The 10,935-nt window shown below is 47.4% G+C and overlaps 2 protein-coding genes across 4 annotated transcripts in view; both read left to right on the forward strand.

Moving 5' to 3' along the window:
• Positions 1-3,907, forward strand: part of btbd9 (BTB (POZ) domain containing 9) — a 7,687-nt gene extending 3,780 nt beyond the window's left edge. Inside the window, exons 7-12 of one of the 2 annotated variants that reach the window (XM_025056753.1) lie at positions 44-153; positions 229-418; positions 820-927; positions 1,449-1,527; positions 1,620-1,835; positions 2,261-3,907. In XM_025056753.1, coding sequence (XP_024912521.1) covers positions 44-153; positions 229-418; positions 820-927; positions 1,449-1,527; positions 1,620-1,802 — 670 coding nt within the window. In that variant the 3' untranslated portion in view covers positions 1,803-1,835; positions 2,261-3,907. Of the gene's footprint in view, positions 1-43; positions 154-228; positions 419-819; positions 928-1,448; positions 1,528-1,619 lie in introns of both variants that reach the window. The other variant, XM_008313546.3, reaches the window with a different exon arrangement.
• A 500-nt stretch (positions 3,908-4,407) lies between these two features.
• On the forward strand, positions 4,408-10,627 carry LOC103381274 (AN1-type zinc finger protein 3-like). Of its 2 annotated transcripts, none has more exons than XM_025056795.1 (6): positions 4,408-5,224; positions 7,742-7,858; positions 8,310-8,543; positions 8,791-8,856; positions 8,968-9,141; positions 9,282-10,627. In XM_025056795.1, exons 2-6 carry the CDS (start codon positions 7,831-7,833, stop codon positions 9,434-9,436), a joined length of 657 nt encoding a protein of 218 aa, XP_024912563.1. In that variant the 5' UTR covers positions 4,408-5,224; positions 7,742-7,830; the 3' UTR covers positions 9,437-10,627. The 2 variants fall into 2 exon arrangements, with proteins under 2 accessions (XP_024912563.1, XP_008311769.1); XM_008313547.3 differs by having other exon boundaries at positions 4,409-5,224; positions 7,818-7,858.
• Positions 10,628-10,935: the final 308 nt, after the last annotated feature.

The following is a 10,935-nucleotide window of genomic DNA, read 5'->3' on the forward strand; positions in this document are numbered from 1 at the left end:
GTTAGCTGCACACATGCTAACGGCTCTGTCGCTCCGACTTCAGGTACGTTCGCATCGTGGGAACTCACAACACCGTCAACAAGGTTTTCCACCTGGTGGCCTTTGAGTGTATGTACACCAACCGTCCCTTCACACTGGAGAACGGACTTGTGGGTAAGTTTCCAGAGAAGATCATCCACCCGCTCTGCTGTTCCCGCCCTCTTATGTTCCGACCTCTCGTCTCTTCAGTTCCCAGTGAGAACGTGGCGACCGTGGACGCCTGTGCCAGCGTCATCGAGGGGGTCAGTCGCAGTCGGAACGCCTTGCTCAATGGCGACACGCGCAACTACGACTGGGACTCAGGATACACCTGCCACCAGCTTGGCTCCGGAGCCATCGTGATCCAGCTGGCTCAGCCCTACGCCATTGGATCGTTGAGGTAGAAGTGAAGTTTTTCAAATGTTTGAAGAAAATACCACGATATGTCGTTGTGTTGATGACTTCTATCACCAGTTACAGCTCTACTTGTACTCTATTACTACTTACCATCGACCAGCTCTAACAAGGTTGCGGGTTCAAAGCCACCGGGCAACACTGACCGCGGCACCGTCCCTACACACTGTGTCCCCGGGGGCTCAGCCTGAACTGCCCCCTGCTCACTGAGGTGATGGGTCAAAGCTGAGGACCCACTCCTTCGTGTGTGTGTGTGTGTGTGTGGTGCTGTGGATAAATGACAACAATTCACTTTGACTTGATGCCTCTGTGGCTGCACAGGAGGAGCAGCTGCTGGAGCCAACATCAGCTTCTGCCCCTCACCCTGAACCGTTGTGCTCTCCTCAGGCTGCTGCTGTGGGACTGTGACGAGCGGGCGTACAGGTACTACATCGAAACCTCCACCAACCAGCAGCACTGGACCAAGGTGGTGGACCGCACCAGGGTGGCCTGTCGGTGAGTCACCAGCCGCTCCACTGTCACGTGTGTGACACGGCCTGGTGATCTGGGTGTTTGATCCCATCCCAGGCCTGAGCACAGTGAACTGAACTGATTCAGAATCCAGGGTGTCAGTCAGAAAGTCCTCAGACGGGCCTGTTGGTTCTGGCAGGTGTCTTATGTTAAGGACCAGAACCAGTTCAGACTGGTCTCTGTCTCCCAACACCGTCATATCTGTGAGTTTTGACCTTTGATCCCTCTAACCCTCTAAATGGAAGGCATTTTCAAATCCTGGCAAACGTCACACTTTTAACTAAACCTGAATGAAACCTGTTGAAGTGACCGGCGCTCATCAACGGGTTTGAATCCAGAACCATCTGGGTTTTTCATTTTTATAAAAAAAAAAAACCTTTAAAGGGTGTGGATTTCAGCCCTTAGACCAGACAAAGAAGCAGGGTTTGACCTGGTGTCAAAGGTCATCCTTCAGGATGACCGATGGAGGACAGTGTGTGTGGTAACTTGTTTGTTTGTTACTGCAGGTCGTGGCAGACTCTAAAGTTTGATAAGCAGCCTGCCTCCTTCATAAGGATTGTGGGAACACACAACACGGCTAACGAGGTGACGTTGTCCGACCTGGAGTTGAACCCTCAGCCGAGGACCAATGAAATAAAAGTGTGAGATTAAATGATTTTTTTTCCCCGTCACTGCAGGTCTTCCACTGCGTCCACTTTGAGAGTCCAGCTCAGCTGGACACAGAGGTCACTGAGGGCAGCCCTGGACTCAACCCCTCTGACCCCCCCTCCCCAGCCTCTCAGCAGACACGCCCCCAACGACCAGCACGCATACACGGCCTGTTGCCCTCTCAGCCGTCGTCCTCACAGGGCCAACTTTGAGGGGGCGCTCTCGCCGTCGGGATGGAACCTTAGGTTGAACATTAGAAATAGATGTGTCCATTAAGTTGCAATACAAATAGGGTAACACAGGGGGGCGCTGGCTAGTTTGTTTAAGGTCAAGTATGATGTGCTGTGCAGACAAAGCGGCCCCTAGTGGAAAATTAGTGAGTCAGCTTTTTTTTTGCGACATTTACATAGTTCTTCCAAAAAAACCAGCAGAGCTAGTTCCAGTCAACTTCTGTTTGTGACCCAATGGCCACGTCCGTCGCTGATGTACGATCTATGGTGCGTGAAAACCACGGCGTCCTGTGGGTCGTCAGCTGTGGGGTGTTGGTCACACAGGGTCATTGAGCTCCAGTCTTCCTAGATTTGTTACTGAACCTTAGATCGTTAGCCTTCCACTGTCGCTGATCCCTGTGAAATGTCACGTAGATCACGTCGTTTTATTTATCCACCAGACTCGCACTGAAAGAAGGATCGACTGCGTGGGTTTTCTCACAGAGTCACGGGAAGGCCAAAGGTCATCGGAAAATCCTTGACAAAAACCCCAGGATGACTGATCGTGCTCCACTGCCACTTGGCTGGGCTGGTGCTTGTTTTGGAATATTGTGATCTGATTGGACGGTGGTGAGGCCACAGCTGTATGCAGAGTAACCTTTGTAGACGGCGGTGTCTGTGTGGAACTGTTTTTACTGTCACTGTTCATAGCAGAGGAGAAGTTCACTATTTCTAAAGACTTTGATCTTCCTAAATTCTGGAAAGTTTTGCCTCAGTTTGACTGGCATTCATTTACCCCAAAGCCACGCCCCCTCCTGTGATGTCACCCTGAGAGTAGATTTTATGAGGTCTCTTCATTCAAGCACTTGAAAAGTTTGAGCACAAATGATTCTGGAAAACACGGAACTTTTTACCAAACGTTGTTGGCGCTGAGGATGGGCTCGGACCAAATGGCTTCTTTACATTGGCTGCTGAAGGAAAAGGTTAGCTACACACTTGTCACGCGCAGCTGCTGTTGGCACTTTATTAACGATTTAAACATGGCTCTTTCTGACTGAAGAACAGTACCAGAGCACTGGGACTGGTACTGTTAAACACTTACAGCCTCTGGGCTCTGGGGTGGCGTTTGTCACTGCTGTGGTTCCTCTTGGTTTTTGTGTGTGTGTCTCAGCACTTTCTTACCAGCACTGGCACTGTGTCACATAGACACTGGGCTGTGGGTTGGAAGGATCAGTACAGGAACACCCAGTGGTCATGGTGTGAACTGCAGACACAGGTTGGTGAGTGTGAGCCCAGGGTTCTGATTTGAACCTACAGGACGACCCTGTGCCGGTCTGTGCTGGTGTGAAAGTTCTAGGTTTGTCATGTCGTCGCACTTTTGACTTTGAAGCTACTTTTATTGTAAAACTCACTGATTTGTTGTTAGCGCCGCCGTCGGCGATGTTTGACTCTTGATTTTGTACTAAGTTCACAGTAGTTGCTCCTGATGCCGTCCCTCACTCACTGTCGCTGCACTCCCACTGCAGAGTACCAGGAACTTGTGAGTACCAGCAACCATTTTCACTGAACTAAAGTTCTACAAACGGCAGGAACCTTTTAGAATCAGGGGCCGTTGTCATAGGAAATAAATGGTCAAGGCTAAATTCACCCCACACTGGAGAAAGTTCCAGAAAGTTTATGACCTCAGTGAACTGGTCACTGTCTGTTCTGCTGAAGAATGATCCTCCAACCCGTGGTTCCTGGACTTCTGAGAAGACCTACCTCTCCAGCTGGAACTGTTTTACATACAAATCAGTTCTGAGGTTTTCATTTAGTTCCCATACTGTGTTAGTTCCTGGTGCGGGTGCCTGCTGTGGAACTTTCCCTCCTCACACCCTGAGTGTGTGTAATTAGCAACCCCTGACTGGAACTCATCACTCTGTTACTGATACTGGGTGAAGGGGGGGGGGGGTTACTGTCTCTGTTACCTTTATGACTGTGTTAGCAGCTGAATGAAGTCCTCTAAACACCTGGTGTAAATTAGAACTTTCTTGAACCCTGTTCTGTCTGATGTTATGTCACAGTTCTGCCTAATATATTCAACATATATATAAATATATTTGTTCTGACCTTCTGTGTGTGTGTGAGGTTCTTTGGTTCTCTGTGCACCAAACAATCACTGTGTCGTGTCTGTCAGTTGTTCTCATGAAGTGGTGAGTGGTGGCGCCCCCTGCTGTCTGACTGCACCTCTGGGTTAGCATTCAAGGTGTGAGAAAGCTAACTGGTTAATGGTAAAGGTCAAATGAGAACGAAATAGAAAAACAAACTGTTGGGACTCGGAGTTGGACTTTGGCATAAGCCACATAGAGTCGGTGGCTGCCTAGGGTGCCCTCTGCTGGACGGGGGTGAGGCTCTAACCCCTCAGAAATGGATAAGTTAACATCAAACCAACAACAAAGTGACCGATGTTTTGTCACCAACCTTTTCAGTCACGTGTTGTCTGTTAATCACTGCAAAACAATATTTCCTTGGACAACAACAAATAACTTAGACCAGGTTGCCCTTTGACCCCTCTGCTTTTCAGTTCTATAGAAATACTATTGGAGAGTTGTATCACATGATCAGAAATCAAATCCTAAACTTGGTTAGTTTTGTTCTTTTATTCATGACAAATGTGACGGTTCAGTCACTGAGCTCCAACAAAGTCCGACACTCTTCACTTCTTACACAGTTAATGTGAGAAGAAAAAGAAAAATGAACATATTTTAGATTTTACTCCGTTTTTTCTTGGGTCTTTCCACATATTTACAGTTCGTTCCTTTTCCTCGGCCAATATTGACATTTCTGGTTTGACAGACGCGTTTCCGGGGCCCAGAGACGTGAACAGGGGTGGTCCTCGGAGTGTTGGCCAGGGGAAGGCCTTCTTCTATCTATTTATTTTCTCCCTTCTCTCACCCTCCCACACCTTCAACGTTGCCCCCGTCTTTTCCAGTCCCAGTCGGCGGGCGTCGGGCGACCTCTCTGGCAGGTTTGGCGTCGAATGAAGCTGCGGTTGGTCCTCTCGTCCGCCGTCTGATTTTATGGTTCCTCAAATGCTCCGGCCGTCCAGCTGACTCTCTCCCACTGAGCCGTTCACTTCATTCCGGTTCGATCTGAATTGCCTAGCGGAAGGTGCGGATGTGTCGCCGACACCAGAGTGTTTTTCCCCCCACCTTATTGACTCACTTGTGGACTTTAAAACGCTGAAAGGACGGATATTTGTTTATTTTTTGACCTAATCTGGGGGTCGGACTCAGTTGAAGGACCAGGCCCCGATCTCATCCCCAGCCTCGCGTTTCCATATCGGGCTTCTCTTTTTGTGTGTGTTGGCTAGAAGTCATGGGAGACACCAGTGAACGAAGCAAAGCTCCGAGTCTACCTCCACGATGTCCCTGTGGATTTTGGGGGTGAGTTTTAAACTACACGATTCTTTAAAATCCTCTTTTACAGACGAACCGGGGCCAGATAAGAGGCTGAAAACAGCCCATTGTTGTTGTTGTGCTGCAGGCCGAGCAGAGGGTGGGGGGTTGGGAAGTTGGCTAATAAATAAAGCGAGCTGCCTTTAAAAAGACAGCCGCAAAAGCGTCGTTTTTTAGAAGATTTTAAACCAGTTTGTCGTTTTTTAAACGTAGCTCTCCTTCATTTCCCAGCAGCACTTTTTATTAGTTGTTTTAGAGAGGATTTGTGGAGACAGGAGGTGACGTACCCGACATACAGAATGATTTATTGCCAGCAGGTTCCTTTTTAAAAAGACGCCGTCCTTGGTCAGGGCTTTTTCTTTCTGTTTCTTTTAAAAACGTGACAAAACAGGGGCACTAACAGTGTTCGAACCCCGCACCGAACCAAACCAACTGGACCGATTTTTTGCGGCTTTTCCGTCCTATTACAATCGATCTTGACAAGTGCTGTATGTGTGTGTGTTGCATACCGGATGTGATTCGCTGTTACTCCATATTAGAAACCACCGACATAACATGAACAATTACTTCACATGACAAGCTAATGCTAAATGCTACCTTTATATCTGTCTGTTAATTATTTCAGAACCACATCATTAACAATGCGACATCTAACTGGAAACGTATAACTACTGTATTTAAACACGTTAAAACAAACACATTCGCGACATTTTTACCCCTAACTCATCATTAGCCGGTATTAGCCGTCGTTTAGTTAGCTTCTAGTTGATGACCAGATACGAGTAGTTTTAGCAGTTATTGTTGTCGTTACTGGACCCTTTGTCAACATTTCCCTCTTGGCTGTTCTCTAACTGTTGTAGCAACGACGTAAATTATCTTTAAATTATTTTCTAACGGCGGTAATTATTGGACCGTTTCCCCCACTTTATTTATTCATTTAAATCACTTTCTCTCTTTCAGAAATCCACAGCTAACTCCTTACATTACAACGTAATGTTAATATTAGTTTAGTATGGTTTTGACTTCTATTCTTCTATCTTTTATTTGATCAATTAATGTGAACTTTTGGCTAACATTTGGTGTTTTTAGGTTTTGAATTTCCAAACTTTTGCCTCCTAATATTTCAAGGTTTACTCTTGTTTCCTTAAAAAACTATTTGATTATTCCAGTTATGAATCCAAGAACCTTTTAAATTAAATTAATGTACCTTATTGGACAGGTTTCAGGGACCACTGTCGTACATTTGATTTAATTTGGGTTTAATTTCATGGTATCAGACAGTGACAAACTAATTAACTAGGTTTAGTTTACCAGCTGAAAAAAAAAACCCTCCTCTTAATCAACCATGAGAATAATCATTAGCTAAAGGGGCGGCTGTACTTCTGCACTTCAAACTGAACCTCGTGGAACCTGTGACCCACCTGTCAATGTCAGGTGACACAGATGACCCTGACTGGGGTTCACGCTGCTTTTCTTTCTGTTTTGGCTCCGTGGACTCTGCCTGTCCTGCACAGACCGTCTTCACATGGTCCTGGAACTCAAGGCCTCTTTAAGACATCTTGACTGAGCTTGTGTTGCAGCCAGCACTGGTACTGTGGCAGCTGCTCCTCACACTGGTCTATATTAGTTTCCATATTTAACCGGTGTCAGGTTAATTAAGTTGTTGTTTATTTAATAATCCCCTTCAGTATTAGTATGCTGATGTCATTTACCAAAATATACAGTTCATGTACTTCATTCATGTACTTGATTTGAAGACCGTACCATGTACAGTAAATACATGAGAGTGCTCTAAAAGTCAGATGATGGTAAAGCTAACATGATAGGAGCTAATGGTTAGCTCAGATGTGGCTCAGTGTGTTCAAATGTACAAGTAAGGTTAAAGGTTAGCTAATAAGGAGTTTAAAATTAGCCTCAATTAACTTGAAACTAGTCTCCAGAGTCTAGTCTCCTAACATTTCATAAATTGCATGAATCTAATATTGAACTAATATTGACACCTTAATGATCCAGTATTTCAAATGCAGAAAAATAAACCTAAGGGCTGCGGACATCAGGGCGGACAGACACGTTTCCACAACAGTCGTTTGAATGAAGAGTTAAACATTAAAGCTAAAAGCAGCTTTTTTTTAAAGGCTAATGATTCTTCGCCCTTTGTTACTGTTATCATTTGTGGTGTAAAGTTGGTGACGTTCTTTGAGGGTTGGGTCAAAGGTTCAATTTCAAGATTAAGACTCTTATCTGTTCATGACGGTCTGAAGCAGTTTCTCTAAGATCCACCGGGGGCAGGACTTCCGTGCACAAGAATTTGATCTAATAATTTCAAGTCTTTGAAGTGTAGCATTCATTAGCTTTATTTTTTAATTAGAAGACAAATTTGACAAAACAAAGTGCAGTTCAAATACACTCGACCGCTGAATCAGTCGGTTCTCACGGTCCAGAACTGTTTACCAAAAGGTAGGACTGGTACTGTTGGTTCTAACGGAGAACCTTCTTCTCTGTCAGATGGTGTTAACGTGGCTGCAGCCAAACCTCTGAACATTCACACCTGGATCAGTTACATTTTCTTCTTCTCTCTCAGGTCTAGCAAAACCATGAACCTGTGCTCCAAATGTTTTGCTGGTAAGTCCTGACACCATGTCTCATTTATTCTGTTCACTGCCAAGAATGAGGATCTCAGTGGTGACATCTACTGGTCCAGTACCAGAACCATTCAAAGTGAAGATGAGGGTGGAGTCAGGGTGGAGTGGATGGAGATGAATGACTGTGCTGGTTAGTGACAGAACAGGTGGAGGAGATGAAGATGAGGACGAAGATGCTGAGGTCTTCACTGATGTGAAGTGACCTGGTCAGACCAGAGGGACAGTCAGGGTGGAGCAGTGTGGAGATGAGGTTAGAGAGGTGAGGTGGAGATGTTGGAGATGCAGCTGCCAGGTAAGAGGAGGAGACCAGAGGAGACGTATGGATGCAGTGGTGGAGGAGATGGGGGGGGCAGTTGATCTGCTGTGGTGACCTGTGAGGGGGGAGAGGTTCAAATGGTCAACTGTCCAAACTGACTCTCTCTGACCTGCAGACATCCAGAAGAAGCAGCCAGGAGAAGACCTCACCTCCAAACCCATCCAAAGCACCGGCACCAGCCAATCACCTGTTTTCAGTAGCGACTCCAGCAGCAGCAGCAGTAGCATTAGCAGCATTAGCAGCAGCAGTAGCAGCAGTAGCCAGTCCCTGTTGTCGTCGCCGCCCTCCAACCCTGAGCAGCCGTCAGCCGCCGAGGAGCCGTCGTCCACGTGTCCCAGCACCAGAGAAGGTGAGCAGAGTCTGGACTGGAGCTGTGGAGAGAACCTTCTCCTTCTTCTCTGTCCTCCAGGCTTCTGTCAACTGTGCTTTTCTGTTCTCTGTTCTTTCTCATCATACATGTGGCTCAATATAAGGTTGAATTTTTCTATTCAAAATGTTGATTTTCTTTTTTCTTTTTTTGTGGCAGTGTAAGTAAAAACTAAATGTTCTTGAAGTCAGATTTCTGACCTCCGTCTTAATCTGATTTGTATTTTCAGCCGTGTCGTCCACAGAAACCGCCCAGGGCACTCTCTGCACGCCCACAAAACGCCCCAGAGAATCAGGTACCGTTCTCTGTTCCTGCCAACAGTCCTGGTGTGACCTGCCCCACTTTCACAGCTCACCATCAGTCCTGCCCTCTCCCCCTCCTTCCCTTGTCCTCCCCCCTTTTTTAGCCTCGGGCTCGGAGAGTGAAGCCACGCCAGAGAAGCGACCTCGGCCGAACGAGAAGGAGGGAGGCAGCGAGGAGGCAGGGGGCGCAACGCCGAAGCAGAAGAACCGCCGACGCTGCTACCGCTGTCAAACCAAACTAGAACTGGTGCAGCAGGAACTGGGCTCCTGTCGCTGTGGTCAGTACCGATGCTGTCTGGAGTCTGATCACAGATCAGTCTTAGTGTTAGCGCTCACCTTGAGTCACATTTCCAGTCCTGACCTTTGACCCGACTTGTCACCGATGTTTGCTCTCACACCTTTCCTTCCTGTCCCCCAGGCTACGTCTTCTGCATGCTCCACCGTCTCCCCGAACAACACGACTGTCTGTTCGATCACCTGGGGCGCGGCCGCGAGGAGGCCGTCCTTAAGATGGTGAAGCTGGACCGCAAAGTGGGCCGCTCGTGCCAACGCATCGGGGAGGAGTGCTCCTGATTTGGTCACCGCTCTCTCAAGTTTGGAGATGATTTGCTCGTGCAAGAGGAGGAGGAGGAGGAGGAGGAGGAGCAGCAGACCGGAGCCCGTCTTGTTTGGACCTGAACTCGACACCACCGTCACTCAACGCTGTTGACTTTGGTTTTTCTTTCTGTTGAAGACTCAGCCAGCAGGGGGCACATCTTTAGTTATTGCATGTTCACATGGACACACAGCCTTAAACACACCTCCCACCCCTAGCTGGTCCTGAAGGTACTACACCTTGTTGCATCTTAAAGCCACGGTTTTACCCTCCTCCTCCAGCGCCCTCCACTGGCTGTGTTCTTTTTTTTTTTCAGAAATTTAAATAAGTAAAACAGGCTAAGGGACTTTTATGGACTTGTCCAGCAGAGGGCGTCCTCTGCTTTTGCATGGTCAAACAAACAGCCTTAAAACTCAACCCTAACTTGTGCCCCTCCCCTCCACACTCTTTTGTGTCGTTTTTTTAGTTTTTCCACAGACATAAAAAAAAGACTCATCGGAGCCGACCTGGACTCTTTTGGACCAGCAGATGGCGCCTTCTTGTTTAATGCTAAGTTCACAACTGGCCTTAACGCCACCAACAGGCTCCACCTGTTTGCTCCTCCTCCTCTCATCAAGCTCCGCCCTCCTTGTCTCACTTACAGTTGTCTAGTTTTCTGTCCTTTGTCTGTTTGGCCATCAGGGGGCGCCTTCTGTTGTTACGGCATGCTCACACACTCGCACAAACAGCCTTAACCCCACAAAAGAATGCCACGACACCACCTTTAAATCCAGTCTCTGAGCTCCACCTGTGTTCTTTCCCTCTTCTTTGAGTCAAGCGCCACCTACAGGAAGTTAGGACAGACAAACTGCCGTAGCGTTTGCAGAACAAACCTGTTCAGAGAGGTTTTTTTTTTTATGTCTTATCGTGTGTGGGGGAGGGGGGTAATCCAGTCCAGTCCCAGCACCACCTCAGGTCCTTATTAAGGGGTGGGGTGTCATGGTCAGACCCCCCCTCCCCCCAACCCTTGTTTCCTTGCACAGCGCCACCAACAGTTAGATACTTTTTTTTCTTTTTCTTCTTATTCTAAAATCTTTTTCCCCCATGGACGTGAATGTGCTCTCACATCTCCACACTGACCCCTGGTGGAGGAGATACAGCCGACCCCTGCCTCGTTCACATGGACGGTTGATGAAAAGACCACACACTAAAGGAGGCGAGGACGGATCCTGGCTGTCGTCTCCTCCCGTCTTCACCTCCGATCTTGTTAAAATGATTTTTCTCTCTAATTTACTGAGTGGTACTGTTGTTCTCGGTGCATCATGGGAAATATGACTGATTACTGTTTTTTTCTTTTGTACTGGAATGATTTCCTTCAGCGACGTGTCACACCTTCACCCAGAAAATGGTCACAGGAACTCTTCTTAATTTATTACTTCTTTTCTTCTTTGTTTTCTGGGTGTCACTGAATCCCCCCTCGACCCCCCCTGCCCCCCCA

This window comes from Cynoglossus semilaevis, chromosome 7 (assembly GCF_000523025.1).
Source record: "Cynoglossus semilaevis isolate Cse_v1.0 chromosome 7, Cse_v1.0, whole genome shotgun sequence".
Taxonomy (NCBI): Eukaryota; Metazoa; Chordata; class Actinopteri; order Pleuronectiformes; family Cynoglossidae; genus Cynoglossus; species Cynoglossus semilaevis.